This window comes from Scatophagus argus, chromosome 16 (assembly GCF_020382885.2).
Source record: "Scatophagus argus isolate fScaArg1 chromosome 16, fScaArg1.pri, whole genome shotgun sequence".
Classification (NCBI taxonomy): domain Eukaryota; kingdom Metazoa; phylum Chordata; class Actinopteri; family Scatophagidae; genus Scatophagus; species Scatophagus argus.
This window is the reverse complement of record NC_058508.1, coordinates 689,996-715,288: the sequence shown is the minus strand read 5'-3', so window position 1 is coordinate 715,288 and position 25,293 is coordinate 689,996. Positions and strand designations below refer to the sequence as shown.

The window sequence follows — 25,293 nt, the reverse complement described above, 5'->3', positions numbered from 1 at the left end:
CAGTGGACAACGTTGAGGACTGCAGTCCATTACGTGGGAATGCAAAAGTAAAACAGTTAGGCTACAAGAGAATGTGTTGTCCTGATGTAACAGAATGCTGAGAATGATTTTGCACAAGTCAAAGAGTTAAAGCAAGGCATCTGGACTTGTGAAGATTGACTTGAAGACATTTCACTGCTAATCCAAGCAGCTTCATCAGCCCTTGCGTCCAGAATTGATGAAGCTGCTTGGATTAGCAGTGAAACGTCTTCAAGTCAATCTTCACAAGTCCAGACGCCTTGCTTTAACTCTTTGAGTGAATATGACCTGGATGATTGAATGACTGAATGAATCTCCACAGAGATTTTGCACAAGTGAAATTACAGGCATGATCTGGCAAGAAGTTTACACTGCATTTCTTCAAAAAACAAGGAAAGAGGGAGGGGAGACCATCCTAAACAGCAATATTGGCTTCATGAAGAATGTAACGTGTAGGCTACTTTGGTGTTTTGCTTCACTTCTACGGTCTTGGCTCCCACTGGAACAGAAGACTGAAGAGGGTTGGACAGTGAGGTGGATGGAGGCATTGGTATTGGCATTAGTTAGCCCCTGGACTCCAGAGATCTGCAGGAAGAGAGACAGAGGATTGTGCAGCATGCTGGTAAGCTACACTACAAAAACATGAGGCCACAACAATAACCACTAAAGCTTAAGCCAGCTCCTGTGTCCCTGTGTAGGACTGGATGCCATCAGAACAACATCCATCAGACAAGTGCAAACATCTATACCTTTTGGCTACATTTTTCAGAAGAAAAAAAAAATCACATCACACCACATCTTCCTATTATCTCGAGCTATACATCAAAAAGATACAGTAAAAAATAGTAAATAAGTAGAGCCCGTAATAGTGGAATCTTCTCAGAAAACCCCAGAGGGATTGCACCAGCAAGAAAAGGATCCTGAAGGAGGGACCCACTTGAACTGATTGCTTGCTTACTACAGATACCTTAAGCTTTCTGAATCTGTCACGTGATGGTATGGAATGTTTGTAGGAGCAGATGTAGACGCAAAGGCCTGTGATCAGATGTCTTTATACAGATCATGTGTCCTGAGGCAGATTGCAGGGAGGAAGTGGTGTTTCTCATTCATCAGATCTGAATGTTTTTGAATTGTAAGATATAACCTACACAGACCCTGGAAGAGCAAGCAAACTCCACAGAAATTTTCTGAAAAACAATTTTGTTAAGTTTAAATGCTAGTGATGTTCTAAAGTTGCTGTTTGATTGAGGTTCAAAATTGCATATATCCTATTCTTTCCTGTTAGCGTGGAAAAGTATGTTGGTTTTCTAAAAATTAACTACTGAAACGCGGCACTGGTTGTGGTGGTTAGCACTGTCGCCTCATAGCAAGAGGGTTCCAGGTTCGAATCCCGGTCTGGGCCCTTCTATGTGGAGTTTGCATGTTCTCCCTGTGCCTGCATGGGTTTTCTCCAGGTACTCCGGCTTCCTCCCACAATACCAAAAACATGCACATTAGGTTAATTGGCTACTCTAAATTGCCCCTAGGTGTGAGTGTGAGAGTGTGTGGTTGTCTGTCTTTGTGTGTTGGCCCTGCGATTGACTGGCGACCAGTCCAGGGTGAACCCCGCCTCTCGCCCGTAGTCAGCTGGGATAGGCTCCAGCTCCCCCGAGACCCTGACGGATAAGCGGTATAGAAAATGGATGGATGGATATAACTACACAGACCCTAGGAGAGCAAGCAAACTCCACAGAAGATTTCTGAAAAACAATTTTGTTAAGTTTAATTACTAGTTGCTGTTTGATTGAGGTTCAAAATTGCACATATACTATTATTTCCTGTTAGCATGGAAAAGTATGTTGATTTTCTAAAAATTTACTACTGAAACTGTATTCTATTATGATTAGAACATACTGTAAAAAATGACTACCGGTACATAAAGTGGATTTGGGATACACCGACAGTGTGTACTCATAGATATATTAACCAGTAGTGACTGGGTACAGGCTATTGAGTAGCCTCACGAGTAGCTGGTGTGCTGCTGACGTCTCCGGGCACTCCTCATCTTCTCAAAACGAGCCTCCATTTCTTCCAGGACCTTTGGGGTGTAGCGGACTACTAGCTTCACTGAACCCTGGGCGGCCTTCAGCAGCTCCACAGCTTTCTCATGGTGCTCTCCCTCAACGCTCTACATAGACACCCACACAGAATGTATAAAATTGTTTTGTCATGATAATAATAAACAATAATTATCAGCAGCTCTACCCTGAATACTCAATTCAGTGGGCATAATAATTAGTGTGTCTATCAAAAAGGCTTGGATGTTATCAAAGTGTTACAAAGTACCAGGGTATTTAGAAATCCTGAAGGTATGATTTTCTATACTGTCTAAAATACAGACCCTATTAAACAAACATAAAGATGCTGTTCTGAGGTGATGTATTCTGCCATCCAAAGGCTAGATGCACTGCTTTTTTGGTTCAAACTGAGTTAGAATTATAATGAACTTTTTTATATCTGTTTTATTAAGTGTCAGAGTTTCATAATTCAGTTTTGCTTTGTTTTATTGAAAAAAAAACTATAAAATTGTATTATCCACAAAAACCAAGTCTCATTGTTGCTTTGAGATTTAACTCACACACATCAATTAGTTTGAGGCAGCATTACATCCAGGGGGTAGTGAACTGGTGTTGAATAGAAAATACCCAGTATATGGTCACTAACAATAATATTAAGTTTAACAATCTATTTATTAATCCCAAGCTGGGAAATGACTTCTCTGCATTTAACCCATCACTGATTGAAACACACAGGAGCAGTGGGCTTCAAACAAACTTAGCATTTGGTTATTATGTATAATACATAGCATCACAGATATATATGCAATTCAAAGACAGTGCCACATTTTCTTTCAAACGAATTTGTGCACAGATGTGTGGATATACCATATACCACATATCGAGATATATGTTGGTATGTAGAGGGAAAAGAAGGAAAAGACAAATACTGCCTTAGTCTATTATCAAGTTATAGCAAAAAAAGGGCTTGAAAGCACATGATGTACAGTAAGTGAGAATAATTTTTTTGTAATTTGGGCGAACTTGCTGTTAAATGCTACCTTTGCCCTTTCTTAGATTCTAAAGTACATGCTGACATGTAGTTTTACAACAAGATATATCAAGTTCCTATTTTTCATTTCCTTCATGTCCAATTTCATATCCATCCTGATGAGGATGTCCTAATTTGCTTATTATTGTCAGATGGTCCATATAGAGGTGCTGACATCCATGAACTACCAGTACATACAATGTTGTCAAAGGAGTTAATTATATTCTCATCCAAAAGGTTCAGATCCCCACCCTGGACTGTGCATGTGGACCATCTCCACCGGCTTATATACAGACACACAATAAAGTCCATGTCTGGTTTTAGGCTGTATCTGTGCCTTACACCAACTGAAGCTGTTTTCGGTTACCTCCAGTGGTTGAGCTTTCACTTTCTGCAGTGACACAGGAGTTTACATTACTGTTGGATGTGGTTACAGCTCCAAAAGACTGGAAACAAAGCTAGTGAAACAGTGCGTATCAGTTTGCTGTTCAGGTACTTAGCACACTTCTGAAACAGCTTTGAGAAAGGTAGAATTGGAAATACGCCTACATTTGAAAAATTATGTGACTTTGGGTTTGGTGTATGCCCGTATGTATATATTTACTATCCACTATCCTACTATTATACTATTAATGTTAATCATCTATCTAATCTAACCATCCATCGAGAATTTGGCTGATAATGTGTGGATATTAATCTATATGAAAAGGTGTTTGTTTACTGTCTAAATGTCCATAAAACAAATGTGACTGAGCGTGTGTAATTCCCTTCATTGGGTGTATAGTAGTTCACAATGAGCCTGAGCTTCATACCACTCCATTGACGGACAGCAACTGGTCTCCTCTCTTCAGCCCTCCTTGACGGTCAGCCACTCCCCCAGGGATCACTCTGGAGATGTAGATTGGAGAGTTCTGTTCTTTGCCTCCCATGATGTTAAAGCCCAAACCCTCTTCTGTCTTGGGCAGCTCCACTACCCTTGGGTGGGCGTGGCCCTCACTGGCTGCAAAGGCTGCCACTGTGGCCTGGTCAGGACAGCAACACATCATCAGCACAATTAAGTCTATTCCACATGAAAATGGTTATAAAAGGAACTTAGGTTCCTTTAATGTCCATTTACTTTACTGGATGTATCACACAAACCTGTTTCAAATTAAACCGGGGTGTGGAAGCACAAATACCATCACAAACAGCACTCTGACAGTTTGGTATTTTTATGAAATCAGCTTTACTCTTCTGTGTGGTATTTTGGTGGCCAACACAGAACGAGCAGTGCACAGGTGGGAGGTTCATTCAAGTGAGGCAGTAGAAAGCAAGTTGTGGGTATTTTGGAAACTGAGTCTTAAAACAACAGGTAGGTGCTCAATGTACATTGACAGTTTTTGCCTTTCGAATGTGCTTCCAGAGTACTCATCCTGTGCAACAATATAATACAAAATTTGTCTAATGTTAATATGGGATATGAACAAGACAAATGGTGTAAAATGCAAGCAAAAAAGTGTTTCAGAAACACTTCAGAAACTGTAGCATGTAAATGTTGGTGTACTGTATACAGTGTAAATAGCAAGTGCTCCCATTGTAAACAGTTTAAAAATAGATGCTGGCCTCAGGAAAAAAAACACTTTGGTGGACACAGCTCTACTTGAGATTTCTTGATGTTAAACTGTTTTTCTTCTCCTCTGCCACCAATTGCTTGTTCATGGGGGAATGTTGGGTAAATTAAAGAGGACACTTCAGATCTATTTTTTATGAAAAGCGACTAGAGATAATTTCTCTTGTGATTCAGCACCAAGTGACTTGAGTATGTGGAATAATTTTAGTATAAGAAATAATTAACACTTCCATTTACTAATACTGACTGTTTTTTCATTATAAGTTATTTTCAACTCTGTCAAGTTAAAAATCATGATGATGATGATGCACTGTAGTTCTCCATGCACTGGGAGGCATATAGGATAACTCACAGTTAAAAGACTCAGCACAGAGTGACTCTTCAATAAATGAAAGAGTACGAGGAGTGAAACAAATAATTAGAATAGTTATTGTTACAATTAACAATAATAATTCAAATCAAACATCCCAAAATATGTGTGTTGTGTTGATCTCACAGCTGCGTTTATAACCTTTTTTGGACTCAACCATGTCATGTGATCTGCTATTTCGGTAAACTTTAACGATAAATATTACTTGGATCACTACAGAAAATTGCAGGTTAGTATTTAACACCAAGGAATTCATATTATGCACTACACAGACAAAGTATTGGGGCACCTGAACATTACAACAATAGGGACTTTAATGACATTGTATTCTAAGTCGATGCCACTCTTTTGAGAAGGCCTTCCATAAAATTCTGAGTGTTTCTGTGGGAATTTTTACCCATTCATGCAGTAGAGCAATAGTGAGGTCAGGCGTTGATGTTGGACCAAAAGGCCTGGCTCACAATCTCTGTTCTAGTTCGTCCCAAAAGTATCTAATGGGGTTGATGTCAGGGCTCTGTGTGGGCCAGTCAAGTTCTTTCACACCAAACTCATCCACCCATGTCTTTATAGACCTTGCTCTGTGCACTGGGGCAGTCATGCTGGAATAGCAAAGGGCCTTCCCCAAACTGTTGCCACAAAGTTGGCCATTGTCCAAAATGTCCTGGTATGCTGAAGCATTAAGATTTCCCTTCACTGGAACTAAAGGGCATAGCCCAATCCCTAGAAAACAGTCCCAGATGTGTGTCTGTATACTTTTGACATTGACCATACGCAGTTCTGCCATATACAACAATATGTTGATAAATCTGCATCTTAAGTAATTAATCTTGCACAATACCAATTTATAGTTTGCATGTAATACCTTGGCTGTTGCCTGTGCTCGCACCTCAGGTCCTCCAACAATGTCGAGAGTGTCATACAGCTGCTCATATACCTGAAGGACAAGAGGGGAGTCAGACCAACATGTGAGTCTAGTCACTGATATATACTGGATACACAGATGATGAACAGCCTTCCAAACCTTCCAAACAAAAACACAAACTCTTAAGTAACTAAATCATCACATTTGTGATGATTCGCCTGATGTTACAAACATGATCCACCAAGCAGTTTCCCCTCCTCCTTTTCCTCTTCTATCCTCTCCCCTCGTCAGATTAACATGCAGTTCATTATTTTATGTCACTAACTGTGTGTCCAGTGCTCCTCGTAGTCTTGTGTCTCTCCCTCCCTCTCTCTCTCTCTCTCTCTCTGTATCTTTCTGCAGGTATCTCTCCATCCAGATCTTCAAGTTGAACTGTAGCCGGCTCTATGACCAACCCAATGTGTATTGTTGACATCTGCCTGTCATTCCTCTATGTACCGACTATGGGCGGGGTGGTTCTCCCTACGGGCCGAAATCGAACTGATAGGATAGTGATTCTCAACATCACATAAAAAAAAAAAAAAAAAAGAATACATGAATGTTACAGCAGTTCATTATAATTTTCAATACTATAAATTTCCTATAACTTGTGAAATGTTAAAATCATATTGAGGTGGTAGCAAAAAGTGAAACTAAACAGTTGAGATTTTGTTTTGCTTATCTTTTTAGTAATGTCATTTCTCATGTTGCAAATTGCTTTCCTGCCTGTACAACATCCATTGCACGTCTGCCCGTCCTGGGTGAGGGATCCCTCCTCTGTTGCTCACCCTGAGGTTTCTTCCATTTTTTCCTGTTAAAGGTTTTTCTGGGAGTTTTTCCTTAGTCGATGTGAGGGTCGAAGGGCAGAGGATGTTGCTGATGTTATGTTAAGCCCTTTGAGACAAACTGCTTGTAAAAATGGGCTATACAAATAAAGTTGACTTGACTTGACTTGACTTGACTAGTGCACAAGAACTCTCAAATACAAATACAGAAAACATTGGGTTAACAGTACTTCAAAGATGCTAACAGTTAAAAGAAGAGTTCAACATCCTGGGAAGCTACTTTGAGATGAGTAAGGTAAGAAAACTGATATCAGTCTCATGTCAGTGTGTTAAGTACAGAGCTGGTAAAAATTATTTAATTCAACTGAATTTTAAAATTAGTCAGTCAAAATGGCTTCTTTTCATGTTACCATAATCTTTTTCTGCAGTTGAAAAGGCTATGAGATGCACAAAGGGTGCGCTCACACATAAATGCTGTGTGTTCATGGTGGAGTCAGATAAGGATGGGAAAACATATATCCCCACTTCCTCTAACACTCAGCTGTAAATCCATACCTCTCTGATAGCAGCACAGAATTTGCTTTGTAGGACTCTCTGCAGGGCCTGCAGTTTAGGAGGAGGTAGTTCACCACTCCGCTGCAGTCGGTCCAGCAGCTCAATCACCCTGCACACATCTATCATACATAAAACACAAACAAAGCCGAATTAGATAGATAGATACATAGATAGATACTTTATTGATCCCGAGGGAAATTCAATCATCCATTAGTCCATTACAGCAGTGTAGGTTAGTCAAAAAGTATGCAAACAAACAACCAAAGAAGGCATAACTGTTAGTAGGAAAAATAGACTACAAATATACTAAATAAACTAACATATGCTACATAAAGTACAATAGAGTGCAGAGAAAGCAGGTCGACCAGATTGACTGTGTATAAAATAATAGACTAAAAAAGCGACAGTGTAAACGGATTGCTACTCAGAAATGAGTTATAAGGTGCAGGTTAATTGTTAATTAATATATAGTATAATTAAAATGTTAAAAAACAAATACGGTAAGGTGCACAGTGGAATAAATGTCCAATAAATAAATGTGATTTTTTTTACGCGTGATGTGACTCAGGCACAGACTGTCACTGGGATTGTGATGTGATTCTGACACTAACTAGTCCTCGGCCTACCTCATTCTGCTTAGCCTGTACACTTGCAATGCTGCCTTCTGGTAGTTAAACCCCTTGCTTCTGATCTTCTCTTTTAATACCATCCAACCACACTTATCCAAATGACATTCTGATGTTGCTGCTGTAGATTGTGGTGCGGATCAATGAGTCGATGTATTACTTATTCTTGGCGCACAGCTTGATGTCATCCATAAAGGGGTGATTGATGGTGGTACCACTTCCGAACTAGTACCTGTAGCCACTTTTTGTGATGATCTGGCTAAAGGGGTTCAGGCCTATGCAGAACAGCAGCAAAGCTAATGCATCTTGTTCGTTTATGCTGCTAGGCACTCATACAGTGCATGTAGCTTCTTTAGCCAGTAGGCATGGATCATGTCAGTGCTTAGTGCTGTCCAGCTCTTCAGGAGTGACACTCTTTGTTGGATGTCTGCCATTGTGATTGTTACTGGATCTTGTTCTGGGAGACTGCTATGGTCCACTATCCACTGAGCACTCAGCAGCATATGACGCCCCCAGAGCCAGCCGTGTTTGCACGCTCTGCTCTAAAATGCTGACTTCTTCTTCTTTTTTGTGTGTTGTTGTTTTAACTGCACTGCACAGATGCCATACACTGTTTACATACAACAGACAGGCATTGCTGGACATTGCAAAGAGTTTAGTAGAGTTATACCACCATCTGCAACTCATTGTGCGCTCCCTTGACCTCCACCACCAGGAAGGCGCCGGCTCACCGACCTTAAGCGAGCCAGCTGACCCGAGGAGAGTGCTTCAGAGACAGCACCGCAAGAGAGGCAAGGGGGGGGGGGGCTCCATGCTAGGCTAAAAGCCAGTGCTAGCGGCCTACAGACAAAGATTCAAACAATCACATCCAGTCACCAAACAGGTCAAGCACTGGACACCCGAGACTGAGGGCACACTGCAGGAATACTCTATTGCTACACACTGGGATGTGTTTAAAGCTGCAGCCACTGTGGAGAACTCTTCTGTCAGTGTACAGGACTATGTTGACTATGTGACTGGGTACATTAATGCTTGTGTGGATAATATTGTGCCCACCAACAAGTCAGGAAGTCTCCCAACCGGAAGCCCTGGATAAAAAGTCAGGTACGTCATATGCTGCATGCTCGCTCCACTGCATTTACACCTGGCAATGAGACTGAGCTGCGAAGTACGGACTGAGAAAGGCCATCACAGCAGCCAAGAGGCAGTACAAAGAGAAGCTGGACTGTTTCTATTCCACTGCCAACTCCAGGCGCATGTTGCAGGGCTTGCAGCACATCACGGACTACAGGAGCAACTCCAGCACCATCAGCTTCGCAGACAGCCTGCCCGACGACCTCAACACTTTTTACATCCGCTTCAAGTCCTCCACCCCACACACAGAGAAAAGGCTCACGGACACCTGGACCACTGCAACCCCCTCACCCCTAACAGTCGTCTCATCAGCCCGGGTAAACAAAGCTGAGGTGGATCAACCCCTGCAAATCGACAGGACCGGACAACATTCCTGGACGAGCCCTCAGAGCATGTGTCAACTGAAAGATGTTCTCACCTCCATATTCAACCTTTCCCTCAGCCAAGGAACTGTTCCCTCCTGCTTCAAGACCACTACCACCGCCCCCCTTCTCAAGAAGAGCTCCCCCACCTGAATGATGATAGGCCAGTAGCACTCACTCCAATCATTATGAAGTGCTTTGAGAAAGTGGTGCTGATCCACATTCAGAGCAGCATCCCGGACACAACGGACCCCCTGCAGTACGCCTACCAGCCCAACAGGTCCACCTCTGACGCTATCGCCGCAGCCCTGCACATCTCCCCTCTCACACCTGGAGAATAAAGACTCCTACATCAGGATGCTCTTCATTGACTACAGCTCTGCATTCAACACAGTCATCCCCCACAAGCTCACCCACAAACTGTTCTCCCTCAGACTACACCCCATCCTTTCAGACTGGCAGGCCTCAGCCTGTCAGAATAGGGAACACGACTTCACAAACATCAGCACACCACAGAGGTGTGTCCTCAGTCCCACCCTTTGCTGTACCTCATCTCTAGCTGTGATGGCAGTTGCTGTTTGCGGATGTTGGAACACTGAGCTAGTAGTTGCTTCTTTGTCATTCATGATGTTGGGTTTCAAAGCATCCAAATAACCCACAACCTCTGCATATATTCCCTCACAAGGGGGTTGCTTGTTTGGTAGTGCAGACTTGTTCCTTAACAGAAACGTGCCCCGGGTTGCACCATCTCCCGTTAAACACCACTAGCCCCCTGCCTTTCTGCTTACCACAGTCCTCCACTCTGCTTTCCTGCCTGTACAACATCCATTGCACGTCTGCCCGTCCTGGGTGAGGGATCCCTCATCTGTTGCTCATCGTGAGGTTTCTCCCATTTTTTCCTGTTAAAGGTTTTTCTGGGAGTTTTTCCTTAGTCGATGTGAGGGTCGAAGGGCAGAGGACGTTGCTGATGTTATGTTAAGCCCTTTGAGACAAACTGCTTGTAAAAATGGGCTATACAAATAAAGTTATCTTGTCTTGTCTTGTCCGGTCAGCATGTACAAGTTTAAAACCATGCAGGGAAACCATACAGTCTGGTATCAATCCATTCAGCCAGGTCTCAAACACATAAGGCTGCACTCCCTGTACACCCTCTGCAGCCAGATCAGAGCCATAAGCTCTTCGGTCTTATTGGAGAGGGAACGGACATTTCCCATAATAACGGAGGGTAGATATGGTTTGTATCTCCGTTTCCTCTCCTGGATCTTTCGTCCCGCTCTACAGCCTTTCCTTCTCCTCCATATTTCTGGTTTCTCCATGTAGAGAAGAGCAGGGCCCTCTCGTTTGCAACTCCACTGTCTCTGTTGAGCGCTGTAGCCTTACTGACGATGCCATAGGCAGGAAATATAAACAAACTTTAGTCGACCTTTACCAAAATAAAAGCTTTCCTTTTCTACATTAGTGCATAGGATGGCATAAGGCCTCTGTACTTTGTTAAAATGACAACCAATAAGAAAACATTTACGCAAATATCAAAAATATATATTTCAGAAATATTAATCAGGTAATTAACCTAAAATAATAAACCTTTCAGGGAGTTATTAACAGCCTGGTTTGGGAATTGCACCTCCTTGGACTACAACTCCCTGCAGCAGATAGTGAGGACAGCAGAGAGGATCACTGGTACCTACACAAATTTACACCACACTTTGCAAAGCAATCAATTCAATTCAATTCAATTCAGTTTATTTATATAGCGCCAATTCACAACAAAAGTTATCTCATGACACTTTCCAATTAGAGCAGGTCTAGACCAAACTCTTTAATTAAATTGTAATACAGAGAGCCCAACATTCCCCCTTGAGCAAGCACTTGGTGACAGTGGCGAGGAAAAACTGCCTTTTAGAAGGCAGAAACCTCGGAGCAGACCCCGGCTCAAGATGGGCGGCCATCTGCCTTGACCGGTTGGGTTGAGAGAGAGAGCAGGAGAGCAAGAGAGAGAGCAAGGGAGAGAGGCAGAGGGGGTGGGGTGTGAGAGAAGGAGCACACAAGCAGAGATGCATAGCAGCAGTAATAATACCAGAAGTATCGAAATGTAGATAATGATAATGACAATGAAGTATACAGAAGGTCAATCAGCATTGTAGATGATATCACTCATCTCACACACACACACTCTTCACCCTCTTGCCACCTGGAAGGAGGTACAGGAGCATTTGGTTCACCGCTACCAGATTTCTTTCCTCAAGCCATCAGATTCCTAAACTCCCATGGACTTGAATGACTCAGGTCATATACGTACTCAAACCTGCACACCACTGCACTACACAGACTTTTAATCACCACACTCGAATGTCTTGTTGTATTGCACTGTCTTGTCTGTCCTCTTTATGTCTGCGTACAAAATTGTGTAAATCTGTGCATATTTTTTATACTTTTTTTTCTTTATTTCTATTTTTTATTTTTTAATTATGTGTATTCTTTTGTGCACCATATAGCATCCTGGTGGAATGCTGTTTCATTGCTCTGTGTACTGCACACACATGGTTGTAATGAGGAATAAAGTTCCTTGAATCCTTGAAAAATGGGTCCCAGGAGGGTCTTAGCATATTGTAAAGTTGGGCTTGCCATAATACCCACGGGCAATCCTATTTGGGACCCATTTTTCAGCTTATTTCCTAGCCACTAAGGAGGCCCGAGACACGAGCAGGTGTTTGGTGGTCGATGCCCGCACCGTTGCGTCACAGTGTGAATGCAGTTGGCTCCTCCTTCAGTCAATGAACGCGGTGTTGTGTCGAGAAGGGTCCAGCTGCAGTCTAACAAAGTACACTCAGTTATACAACACATTCTTCCCAAACCCTAGCACTGATGTCTAAACCTTACAATTCTGAGGGTGTACGAAGAGATGTGCTGTGCTGCAACTACTGTAGGTCCGCAGGTTGACGATCTGTGGCTTTGTTTTTTTTGCCCCAACTACAGCGCACTTTAATTGCGATCTTGCAGCATCTGCGGCAGGGACTCGACATACTGTCTGTGGGCGTGCGGTACAGTTAGGGGAATTCAGACAGAACGGAATTAAAAAAAATGTTTAATGGTATGTTTATTGTCGACGGAACGTATCTCTCTAATTCGATATAAGCCCAACTAGCAAGATGGACTATACCCAGCACCTCGTAATACAAAGGGATGTCAACGACAAACTGACAGCCTAGACTGATTATACAGCAATTGCCCTTTTTCTTAGGAAAATGAATTAAGAATATGATTTCAGAATACTGATCATGTGATATGGCGAACTGTTTCGAACATCTGTACAACGAACTGCTGCTTAGACTTAAGTATTATACAAGTAAATAAGAAAAAAACGTAACCTGGGATCTCTCAAAATTAGGCAAATCGTAATTTAACCGTGCACAAGAGCTCATCATTCAATTCGAAGATTATGGTGAGGCTGTCTAACAGTACTACCTCTTTCCAGGCACAGCGGCTCTGTCATAGACGCCATGTCTGCTTCTTTGACAGGGTGGTAGTAGGAAGAGGACATCATTCTGAATTCCTCTGCGTCCAGGTTGTCCCCCCAAGTAGCACTTCGTTGATGAGCAGAATTACTGGATCACAGCAAAGCTTCGTCCATCTTTTAGGATGATATGATAATGAGAGTTTAGATGATTAGATAGCTGAGGGCAGACATGCTACAAGAGCAGTGACTCCACTAACGCTCCCGCCTTAGCGCGCGACTATGGACATCTTCTACGTATGTTTAAAGCACTGCGCAGATTGAAAGCTGACACAACATAACTGTATTTTAATACAAACCTTCCTTATCAGGCAAGTATATCAAATGAGTAAACTGGGCAACAATAAAGAGAGAAATCAGTCCATTATTCAACAACTACTTGTGTTACCTTGATAATGTTTTATTTCTTAAGCGCCATACCCGTGTCTCGTTTCTGCGTTTTCAGTCGTAAGTACAAATGGAACTTTACGCTGGCGCTTACCATTGGACTGCAGTATTTCTGATTTTTGTGCACAGCGGTCACTTGTTTTTATTCTTGCAGTATTATAATAAGACTGGAAGCTTGACATTCATCTGACCATGCAAATGTAACAGAACGCAGACAATTTAAAAATGTTTTATTCCAGAATGAATAAACAGAACAACCCCCAACTGTCACATAGTACTGTAGTTCCTTCAATTTCACATACACCGCGCAAAAGTCACCAGGTCCAAATAACCATACAATCTACCTACTTTATGAATCTGGAAATAATAATGAACAAAGCTTGTGTTTATACAGTTCCCAAGGTGGGACGGGGGCATATCTGATAACATTGAGTGGCACCGATTAGCTGGACAATGCGGGAAAACTACAGTTTTAGTAACTTCCTTGAATTTAAGCAAGATCAAATCAGTTATACACAGTTAGACAACAACTGTGTGTGAAACAACATCAAATGGAATATTTCAACAGTTTCTTCACAGACATGAGAAAGCTAGCTAAGTGTCTGATACTGAGGAAGCCCCAAAATCACTAAGGCTTCGGGTGTGGGAATGGGAGTCTGCTGGGATTAAATCATCTCAGTACTCGTCCCCTGGTGCCTCCATCTTGTAGCCATTCTCACTGGAGCCATAGCCATCAGCCGACGGCACTGACTGTTGGTCCATCAGCATCCCATCCTGACTGTACTCCTCCATGTGAGGCACAGCTCCTCCCTCATCGTCATGGCCCATGTCATCTTGGGGGCCTGTATCATCTCGCAGGGAGCTGTGGCGCTCCTCTCTGCGGTCTCCCCTGTCTCTCTCCCCCCGCTCCCTTTTGTGCTCCCTGTCTCGGTCTCGGTCTCCCCTGCGCCTGTCTCTGTCCCTATGGCTACGTCTGCGGTCTCGGTCTCTTTCTCTGTCCCTCTCCCTGTCCCTGCGCTCCTCCATGCCCTCACCCACTTCTTCTTGTTCCTCCATCATCCGCTCAACACCCTCAGGGGCTCCCTCTCCCTGACTGACCTCTTCTCCATCCAGCCCCTTGCCTCTTTCCCGGTCTCTTTTGCGATCCCGGCTCCTACTTCTTCTCTTCCGCTCTCTACTCCTCTCCCTACTCCTGCTGTCTCCCCCCGCTGCCCCACCACGATCCCTCTCTCGCTCACGACGCCGGGTACTTCCGCCGCTACCGTCATCCCCTACAATCTGTCTGTCTCTCTCCCTCTCCCGGGAACGTGTACGTCGACGGCGTTCGCGAGATCGGGATCTCCGTCGTTCTCTATCCTTGTCTCGGTCGCGTTCTCGGCTGCGCTCCCTCCTTTCTCCACGGTCCCGATCACTAGGATCAATTAGGGCAGAGCAAACATTGTAATACATATCAGTACAAAATTCTATGCCAAACAACATGACTTCTTTGAAGGCACTCACCCTCCTAGGGAGCGATCGTCATAACGCGATGCATCATCTCGGCCAGAGTGCTTGATGTTCACATCAGCTCCACCTCTTCTAGTGCCACCCAATCCACCGCCTACATAAGAAAAACAAGCCAAACATAAGAAAAAGTCAAAATGTGTTAAGTGAAGACCCTCAGACAATTTCACGCTGAACTGCAGAACTAGCATAAGGCTAATAAGCATTCAATCGGATATTCATATTTCAGGATTTTGAGCCCACTGAACTACAGGCACTCCTATGAAACCACTCTGTACTTTTTGATATTTTAAGAGACGATAAAAATAGAAACAAGAAAAACAAATTAAGAACAGAATTAACATTGCTTTATTTTCTCACAAGCACTCCCACTTGCTGCCACTATGAAGGGTTTTGTGCTCGTCTTGGCTTTGACCAACAGAAGTAGAAGAGTGGGTTGGTTCATTGAATCTTTCAATTTCATAAATTCAATCTGACCATCTGATCTGATCTCTTGCCTGGCTGTTGAAAACTATGCACTTCTCTTCCTGCATGTGATACACTTTTGTTAGATGTTTAAACAGATTGCTTGCCTTTCTGTCCTTACAGACAAAAAAGACTTGTCTCACTTCTAGCAACGAGCATGGACTCTGGTGAAGTTTAACCCCACATTTAACCATTTAAGTTGGTGGCAGAGTTGGTGGGATACAATGTTCAAGAAAACTGGTATGTACTAACAAGAAAAAGCAAATGTTTTCTTTAATTTTTTTCAGTACTGAAGTAGAATCAATAGTGTTTGAGCTTATTGAACCTTCAGTCCAAGGCTCATTTGAAACCAGGTTTCATTACCCATTTCTTGACACTGACCTGAAGCCTCCTGGCAACACTTCAAAGGAAGGCTGACAAAGGCTCAACTTTTATGAAAATGTCCTCCAATGCAATTTAACAACCAAATGAGATTCAGTTGCACTTGTTTTAATGCACCCCAGAGACAGAAGCACAGAGTTGATTACTACAGGGAATGCTTTCAGTGCAGATATTGCAATATTCATCAGTCTTGCCAGCTTGAGCATCATTGTGGTATTAGAGTTTCAACAATGCCTTCCACCAGGCCACCATGGTACTGATACAAATATGGGTTGTAAATATTTTCCAAAGTAAAACTTCAAAATGCTGAAAACGTTTTTTGTACAATCTCGTGGGTTTTTTTTGTTTTTTGGTGTGATTTGGAATTTATTTCACATGTGCGACTATTTTAGTCAATTGAAAATTTAAACATACAAATTCAGATCTTTGTTGTACAAGTTGTATCAACTTTACTAAATCTTGTACTCTACAACACATTTACCTTTATTAACTATTATAATTATAATTTCTTTGACTGATGCACAAAAGCACTAATCTTGAGTCTTGTAAGTAAAAGGTTAGAGGGTTATAAATTTTAACATTTATATTTCTACATATTCGCCACCTTAAATAAGGTGTTAGTGTTTAGTCAAACCACTGGTTAGTCTGCTCACTTCAGTTCCTGCCTGCCCACCCTTAAATCTCTGGTCTCTGACTGCATGCACACCAGTTTGTCCCGCCCAACCAATTTCTGTTAGTTTCTCCCTCAGTTTACACAGCTCTGGTTCCTTTACTCATGTTGTTTTTGTTGGTTATTCTTGTGGTTGAGACCCTGGTCGTGAAATGAAAACATGCTCAGCATACAGCTTGGAGGCTCAACACACAGTTTTGACGTGGAAAATAACAAAAAAAAAAAAAAAAAAAAAAAATTTTAAAAAAGGAGCTGACCTAGTCGGCGAGGAAGCCATCCCTTGACTGTGCGTCCTCGTTCTACGTCCACCAACACTCTCCTACCATCAATCTTCTTCCCATCTGCATGCTTATATGCGGCTGGAGAACAGAAAGGGGGAAGAGGAAAGGCAGATGTGAAACAGGAGTACAACTGCATCAATGTGGCCAAGGAAACAAACAGTGCATCATACTGACCAGGAGCAGGTGAGGCCGAGATGGCTGCTCTCTGGGTAAAAGCCGAAGGATAATAGGAGTAGACTTCCTTCCACCCGATGAGCGATTGATATTTTACACTTGACTGCGTCATTAATTACCTAGAATTATGTACTTTCACTTCTAAGTCAAATAAAAGCAGTACTGAATGTGTGTATTGTGACTATTTTAGGTTATCTTAAGGATAAACATACATTTTCTTGGGGTATAAATTTATATATCATGACTGAACAAGGAGTGACAACTAAATACAAAGAGCATAAAATTCTAAAATTAAAATATGAATTATATAAAAACCCAATCTCTTACACAGGTTAAACTGTGGCAAACTAGAACGCTCAAACTGCAGTTAGGGTGACGCCGTCTTAAAACAGGTCTTTGCATTTGCTAAGCACAAACTACAATGTGTTCTACTGCAGGTTTCGGAATAACTGACACCTACAGTTTACAGCCCCAACATTATTTTGATGGTTAATCTCAAATGTGCTTGAAACACATTTGTGTACAGCACATCACCATTTACAGTATTAACAGTACATGACTTTAAACCAAATATTAAATCTTTTACAAGCTTCATAACACACCAACATGATGGAAGCAACCAGAAATAAAATATCATCAACAAGGCATTTTGGGCTCACATCCATCCCTGTGTAAATTTAGACTTTGTCCCACACCTCGTCCCATTATACCACACAACAGTCTTTTGATCCACCTTGTATGATAGAAGGGCTTGTTAGATCCAGATGGCTCATCCTTGCTGCCACACAGGACTGACGTGTTGATGATGTGAGGGTACAACTTAGTCTAAGAAGAGGGCCTTACCAAAACCCATCATTTATAGCATTCAGGCTGAGGGCCTTACCAAGTCCCCGCATATACATCCTGAGGGCCTTACCATAATCCCTCACTCATACTGTACAGTTGATGATCTTACCATAATCTCTCACTCATCGGCCATATAAAAGCTTCTGTCCCAGTCTTGGGGCCTTACCAAAATCCCTGAGCACCAGAATACACATACTATCACAACAACTCTATCAGGGGCCTTACCAAAACCCCTCCACTTTCCATGCTCACTAAAGATGACAACATCCCATCCAATGATAGGGCCTTACCAAACCCCCTGCCAGTCCCACCAAAACCAATCAACTGGGCCAAGAAACGCATATATGTATGTATGTATGTATGTATGTATGTATGTATGTATGTATGTATGTATGTATGTATGTGTATGTGTGTATGTGTGTATATGTATATACAGGGACTGCCTTCCCCAAACAACTAAAGGGAAAGTAACAATAAATAAACAGATACAAATCAGTAGAATCAATTCCTAAGGCTGACATTTCTAGGATCAGAAGTGGCCTGGAATATATCAAACTGAATTAGGGCATCCAGTGTCTAAACTTATCTATTGACATATCATAAGCTGAAAGTTCATCATCTCTCTGAAATTCTTGACCTTACTATTGTCTGAAATAATATGTAAGGCTACAAATACTTGTATCTGCCTTTAGTTATGCAGTGAATAAATAATGTATGTATAGTCCATTTAGAAGGATTACCAAGAAAATTCCCCTCATCTGCCTTTTCTATTAAAGCCAGCTCAGACCTATTACATTGGATAGTAGGCATCAAACTCTCAGGATGAGGTTTGAACTCTTCTTAGATTGACAATGGGCCTGCAAGCTGTTTCACTGGCCTACTAGTCAGAATTTCGCAGAGAAAATTAGTGATTCGGGGAATGGACTTGCAGAAAAATGGATATTAATGGTGTTAACCATATGGATTACCATGCACAAAATGCTGAACTTAACAATACCTCTCTGGTGCTTAAACATCGATTATTTTGAACAGCTGTATACTAATTGACAATACGGGGGCTATAATATGATTGACATCATTGCTGTATAATCTGGCTCACTTTAAACCCTTTCCAAAACTGGCTGGTTTGGTTTCAGAACAACCTCAGATACTTGGGTCCAAGGCTGCTTTAACAGGTGTCCTTCAGTTCATTTGGCACGGCCCAAGGGTTTAAAAAAAAGAAAATGTTTAGGTCCCATCCATGCTGATTTTAACAAATGAACCAAGAGTAAAGATCAACTTAGACTGCATGACTGGAAACTCAATGATTAGACAGTTTTTGTAATAGTGATGTTACATCATCGAGATCTTTTTAAACATGCAGCACCTTCATGCTTCCGACGTGTATATTTACGTTCTTAGGTGTCACAATGAGCTCACGAAGAAACAACTTTAAGAGTTCTATTAAAACAAATTTAGTGTTGTTGGACTCGACCAACTTACTGAAAAGTGAACAACAGAAATTAGACAAAAATAATGAGACAGCAAGAAAACAAGGTATCTTGTGCAGGAGGTAATAATTTGGGGACCATTTCTGCAAGATCACTGTTATACACTCTTTTAGTTAAAGAACTAGAACACCAAGCAGGATACAAGAATAGTAGTTTTAACTTTTGCCTCCTTTATTAAGGTTCATGATTGTGTTACCATGCTCACCGAATAATTTGTATAAATGTGTGCTTATAGATCAATCATGAGTCCACGTCTCGAAGAGATTTCATGACTAGCAAACGGATTTATTATTTTACCTTTTCAAACCATGCTAAAAATCCCATTTCCGCTATCATAAAATCCTGTGGTTGGCTCGTTTCCTTCCACGCCACAAATAAACCACATCAGAGTCTGTTTGACAGCAGACTAAGACCTGACTTTTCCAAGCAGTCTTGGTTTGCTTGCGTATACCAGCTCAAATAAATAAACAATAGTAACCACGCAAAGCACCCGAGTCTTCTCCAAACATGAATGCATTTTAACAGACATGATGAGGTGTTAACATTTTCCAATTTTACCAGCTGACCTAAATGTAGATTAACCATCTGCACAGACGGTGCAGTTACAGGATATAGTTACACGGTACTAATGAACCCACACATTTCTTTCCACAACTGTGTGGTTATTTTAGTTAATCAGTGGTGTTAATTTTCACTAATTGAAAAATGTATCCATATTTGATAACTGTTTTCTTTACGCAGATGCCTTCCTTCCTGACCTATTTACACGTTACTGCAATTTACTGCTACGCAACAAGAAATGTTGAAAATTGCGTCACTATTTTCCTGAAATTCAATAAATTTAGTTTAATATAGAGAGAATTAAGCACAAACTCCCAACTGAGATCAACAGCTGCGCAACAACACATTTGGATTTCTCTTTCATGTTCACTGACCACGTGTCCCCTCAATACAGTTATATCAAAGTTATCGCAAAGCACGAGCTGTCAGTGATCTGAGGTGGCTTTCATATAAAAGGACAGAATCACTGGGAAACATTTAATATACTAGTAGGCAGGGGTGCGTTCAATGGTCAAAGCCTAATATCCAAGTAGTAGTAACTGCACTGAGAGGCCTTGCAAAACGCTTTGCTCATTGAACGTAGCTCCTCTTCCCTATGTAGGAGGTGGAGGGTGGAAAGAAATCTTACCCATCATACAAACCCATTATACCAACCATATACTGAGCTGTGGTAGTAGGGTGTAGATGTATCATAACCATCATCATCTGCCAGCCAGCTCTGGCCAATAGCCATCACAGATTGGCGGCTGCAGTGGCAATGAGAACAACACACAGTTAATATACTGTTTAGCCACACATCCCCCCTCCCTCAATTCACCCCCTGCTGTGACTACATGCTTTCTTGTGATTTAGCAACTCTGGTCTTGAAGAGCTGATTGCACCAGTATCCCAGAATGGAGTCATTGTGTTAAATGGCACCATTCAATTGTCTAAAGAGACAATACTCACTGTGGTTATCACCACCAGATTACCAGACAAGTTTAATCTCACCATGACCAGGGTTGAAGATCACCAATAAAAACGACAACGAACAAGCTCAATACCTAGTTATACAAAACATGGGTTTCCATACGGTCCTGGACACATTTCTGGTTGGTGACCAATCTGACCTTGTGCTTACCATTAGAGTCCAACCAGGAGATCTGCACTTCCACAGAGCTACAATACCAATACAGTTAAAAGACAATGTGCCCTTTGACAGGCAAAGATGTTCAAGTTGAAAGATGAAAGACACAGTTCTACCTCTTGGTAGATTCCCCTCCTCAAGCAGACAATTTGTCAACTGATGACACGCATCAAACACAGACACACATCACACAACCAGACCCCGATTACAACATGCAACTTGTAGAGCATACATCTGTAAGAAGTACTCTTATTCCATGGATAACCATCAATTTGCTCATTAGGTAGTGGTCACCCTCCCTACATGTTAGAAAAAGCTGCCACTTCATTTATTACTTAAAACGTTCATATAGAATGAAAAAAGGGGGTTCAACTGGACACCCCTTCCAAAAGTCATCTTGGATGTGTGATCATATATTAGAAAGGTTTTGGCTCAGTGCTGTACATCGGTACTCACAGTGCATGTCTCGTTCATGCTCATATTCAATGAATGCATAGCCCCGAGGCTTCCCCGTCTTCTTGTTGTACACTATGTAAATCTGGAACAAACAGGCATGAAGACAATTGTTGACACTGGGATTCGACATTACACAAATAGACCTGCTGCACACAATACACTGAAAAGGCACATGAACTGTGCATAAGCACATATCACAGCATCATCCAATAAAAAAAAAGACAAACATCTAACCAAAGCAATGACAGCTTACTCAAATCCTGCCTGAAAGTCAAGCATATAAATATAAGCTTCTTAAATCTACTATTTAATGCAAATCTGTTGTGTTACACTGTTCCATTTCCCCAATGTGTATTTCTTTTACCATTTTATTATATGGGTTCTCTGAATGATCAGCTACTGATTGTTATCAGTCAATATTTGTTCTAAATAGTTTAAAGAGTGGTCTCTATGACCTCTGATCCAATCAACACGAGATGCACTAAAATGCTGTAACATACTACAGGGCTCAAATAGTGTCCCATCATGTCACAGCCAGGGATGAAAGAAAATATATACGGACTGAACAGACTTTCCCTTAGCAAATGACAAACTGAACAAAACATGTCGTCTCGTGCTGTTGCAATAGTTACCATCACTAGTTAGTGATGATAAAGTAAAGAATATTGTTAAATAAATTGTAAAATGAAATAAAAACAAATTAATATATGGTGCAGAAGTGGAATTTATGTCAGTGAAAGATATCTCAATGTGCAAAACTTCATTTTAACATTTCTAAATTGACTTAGCCTTTTAATCCCACAAACCCTGTAACAAATTTAGAATCTATATGGATTTCAAAGTGTAGGTAGGGAAGGATACAGTGCTGTTGCAATATAATATCAGTGTGTGTAAAAGTAGTGTGTACACTTACAGCAAACATAAAGGTATGGACAAATGAGAAGCAGCTAAACGTACCCGTTTGATGGGGCCATAAACCTCAAATTCACGTCGAAGCTTGGACTCTGTAGTATCATAGTTCTACAGCAAAGAGACAACATTGGACATCAAAGGTTACATTAAAAAAAAATAAACATATGCTTAATCCACAGATCTTGCATAAGAACATAAAATTATTGTACTTACCACTCGTGCAACAAACAAAGTCTTGAAGGCATCCCCTTGTGCATTGGGGTCATTATGAGGATCCCCTGTCATAATCCAGTTAGGAAAGCAGAATTTGTGAAGTTTAGAATTAGTTATAGTCAAGAAGCCATATGTAATGAAAAAAACTTGTAGGGTTTATTACTATGAAAACTTACAAAGCTTTAGTTCTGTCTCCACCACCGCCTGTCTCCTCTCAATCTTCTCTCTCCTCTTCAAAAGTAAAACATTTATTGGAAATGGTAAATCCTCAGCAATCACTCAGAATAAAGTGGCAGAACAATGCTTAGCAGTGTAGGTTACATTGAAAGCTTCACTTTACTCTACTGGTAAGCAGAGTCAAAGTTAAGACAAATCATGACATTTTCCTCCATCAGCATGGTTTGTCACATCATCATGCATTAAATCAGCAGACAGTGGTCATGAAGATTGTAGCAATTTTCTTTCTGCGTGTTCCACAGACTGGTTGACTATGTTAAAAACAAGTTTCCCTCAGTGCTCAACACAACCAAAGTACAACCATACTTTATGTCAGACACAGTCCTCTTGGTGTTTGGGAAAAATGCTGGATTACAAAGGGACATGGCTGCACTTCAGTCCTAATTGGATAATAGTTAGCTCTTGGGCAAAGGAAAGCAAGTCTCTCACATGCAACATTCAAGAGATATTTTACATTAGTTAAACGTCATACGTGACAATGATGACATGGAATGACAGATTTTTTTCATCAGGGCTGTTTAACACTTGGTGCTGAGACAGATGTCCGCACACAGCTCCGCTCCATTTTAGCTGTACAGTATGCACTATATTTTCTGATAAAATTTACATTAGACATCACATTTACTTTTTAATTTGTATGAACACAGAGATTACAATTAGGTTTCTGATCACTGACATCCTTCATCTGGTGAAACATTCAAAGTTACAATCAAGAGACTAATTAGAAAGTAGTTGGATGGAATGTTTTCACATCTGGTCATCCAGCTAACAGTGGGGAACTTGTGGAAAACCCAGAGAACTATAATCTTTACAAGCTCACCTTCCTCTCCAAACGCTCTTCACGGGTCTCTGCCCGTGTTGGTGGAGGGGCATCTCTGGGGTCCTAATAACACAGGAAAGATAAACACATTGGAAATGTAACACTGAAGAAGAAACTGTGCATAAATCAGTGCTTATGAATATACAGAAGATTAAATATTGACCTCGAAATGCCTGATGAATGGTGCAATGCCACTATAAGGTTGGTTGTGATGTTTCTCATGGGGCAACTTCTCCAGCTGAGGCAAGAAGGGTATGGGGTCCCGCGGTGCAAAGAGGGCCAGCAAGTTAGGAGGTAAAAACTGCGTCATCTTTCACCTAGACGAAAAAAAGAACACTTATTATTACTATGACTTAAACACGCTGCAAATTTCCAGCAGTACCAGGCAGGCCACCAGCGAAAACGGAAGTCCGCAAGTCTTGACGCTCTTCACTGACTAATTCATTACTTGCAAAATATTAATTTCTAATAAGGTTACAAACAGCGCGGGCATCATGAAATTAATGTAGGTCTTCACTACTAATATTATCTTCTCAAGAGCGCAACCTTAGCTTAGCGCTGAGACTTCAGTGGAGCTCTTTGTATTAGCCATCAAGCTAACTAACGCTATGCTAACAAGGAGCCTTGAGAATGAATCTTACCTTCTCTCCTCCAGTGTCTTGGCCAATATCAGAACATGGACCACAAGAAGAAGCGTACGGTATATGTAGAGCTCCTGGACCTGCTGCTCTTGCAAAAGTATGCTACCAACAACTTAAAGTCCGACTGCACAAGAAAACCAGGCCGTGTGCCGAGAAAAAGTTAAATGTGGTACGAGGGTTCGTAAAAATAAAATGGCGGGATGTCGTAAACCGGAGATACCTGACGTAAACTGCACTGAGCACAAATCAATCGAGCAAGCGCCACCACATGGGGGGTTGAACTGGGCTTGGTTTGCAAAGCGGACGAGAGCAGGCGGCAGCAGCAGAGGGCGGAGACATAAAACTCCGGTCAAACGGCCAGTTTCCAGCAGTCTTCAGTCTGAACAGGAAGTCAAGGAAGCACTCACATCCTGTTAGATCTGATTCTGATTTATTAAGATATTATATCAGAATCATAGTTTAGTTTGTACGCAGTCCCCAGCATACTTAACCATACGGGTGATCTGTGACTTTAAAGTTCATGTTTAAACACCGTTTTACACAAATGTAAATAAATCAGAATCATATCAGATTATTGCTGTGTAAATCATATGAGCAGATCTCACACCCACTTACCGCAAACTTATCTGTTTACAAACACTTAACCAGCCCAATGTTATTACAGACCTGCGTGTACAACTATGACATATTGCACATAGATTATAATACGAACATATTTATTCTCTACTACTACTGACTACTGAAAGTCACCATGAGCCACCCACCATGTATTCTGTTAACCTTCAAAATTAGACAAATAAAATCAAAATCTCCCCAATTCAACAAAAAAAGAAAAGTCTCTATAAAACGTCATATATTGTTGATTCGGGATCAAGCTGTGGTTTTACATATTTTTTGTGCTTTTGTCTCTTTGTGTCTAATTTAGTTAGCTGTTAGCTGTATACACAATACTGTCTCACTGCTGCCTATAGGCATATAGCTATGGTCTTGTGAGGTATGAAATACCACGTAATGTGTTGTTATCAACTGGTGCTGCTTATAACCGATCGATATTGCTATAACAATAATGGCTGAATAAAGTTACAAACGTGCTGTCTGCGGAAAATAGAACGCATCCAATTCAGTTTTTCATGGATGTGATGTCACTCCAAGTTTGGAGTTAGGACCTA

General features: G+C 41.4%; 2 protein-coding genes and 1 long non-coding RNA gene across 4 annotated transcripts; 1 reads left to right on the top strand and 2 right to left on the bottom strand.

Moving 5' to 3' along the window:
- Nucleotides 1–255: 255 nt before the first annotated feature.
- lin7b (lin-7 homolog B (C. elegans)) lies at nucleotides 256–13,045 on the bottom strand. 2 transcript variants are annotated; one of them, XM_046414814.1, is made up of 6 exons: nucleotides 12,913–13,045; nucleotides 7,326–7,444; nucleotides 5,947–6,018; nucleotides 3,918–4,127; nucleotides 2,006–2,185; nucleotides 256–603 (listed from the first exon to the last, which is right to left on the bottom strand). In XM_046414814.1, exons 1-5 carry the CDS (start codon nucleotides 12,989–12,991, stop codon nucleotides 2,018–2,020), a joined length of 648 nt encoding a protein of 215 aa, XP_046270770.1. In that variant the 5' UTR covers nucleotides 12,992–13,045; the 3' UTR covers nucleotides 256–603; nucleotides 2,006–2,017. The 2 variants fall into 2 exon arrangements, with proteins under 2 accessions (XP_046270770.1, XP_046270769.1); XM_046414813.1 differs by having other exon boundaries at nucleotides 2,022–2,185.
- LOC124072985 lies at nucleotides 11,972–13,612 on the top strand. The gene is made up of 2 exons (XR_006845626.1): nucleotides 11,972–12,370; nucleotides 12,923–13,612. It is a non-coding gene; the product is annotated as an uncharacterized LOC124072985 (long non-coding RNA).
- snrnp70 (small nuclear ribonucleoprotein 70 (U1)) lies at nucleotides 13,562–24,413 on the bottom strand. Its single transcript, XM_046414812.1, has 10 exons — nucleotides 24,125–24,413; nucleotides 23,647–23,800; nucleotides 23,484–23,546; nucleotides 22,603–22,657; nucleotides 22,427–22,491; nucleotides 22,259–22,321; nucleotides 21,302–21,383; nucleotides 16,625–16,726; nucleotides 14,849–14,948; nucleotides 13,562–14,759 (listed from the first exon to the last, which is right to left on the bottom strand). Exons 2-10 carry the CDS (start codon nucleotides 23,791–23,793, stop codon nucleotides 14,024–14,026), a joined length of 1,413 nt encoding a protein of 470 aa, XP_046270768.1. The 5' UTR covers nucleotides 23,794–23,800; nucleotides 24,125–24,413; the 3' UTR covers nucleotides 13,562–14,023.
- Between the last annotated feature and the right edge of the window lie 880 nt (nucleotides 24,414–25,293).

Excerpts from the sequence above, each read along its gene's own strand:
- lin7b (XM_046414813.1), bottom strand. The coding sequence starts at position 12,991 with ATGATGTCCTCTTCCTACTACCACCCTGTCAAAGAAGCAGACATGGCG. Across the intron at positions 2,186-3,917 it reads TGCTGTCCGTCAATGGAGTG|AGCGTTGAGGGAGAGCACCA; the intron begins GTATGAAGCTCA and ends GTGTCTATGTAG. Across the intron at positions 604-2,021 it reads CAGCAGCACACCAGCTACTC|ATCTCTGGAGTCCAGGGGCT; the intron begins GTGAGGCTACTC and ends CTCTTCCTGCAG.
- snrnp70 (XM_046414812.1), bottom strand. The coding sequence starts at position 23,793 with ATGACGCAGTTTTTACCTCCTAACTTGCTGGCCCTCTTTGCACCGCGG. Across the intron at positions 23,547-23,646 it reads CATTCATCAGGCATTTCGAG|GACCCCAGAGATGCCCCTCC; the intron begins GTCAATATTTAA and ends CTGTGTTATTAG. Across the intron at positions 22,322-22,426 it reads CTTTGTTTGTTGCACGAGTG|AACTATGATACTACAGAGTC; the intron begins GTAAGTACAATA and ends TCTTTGCTGTAG.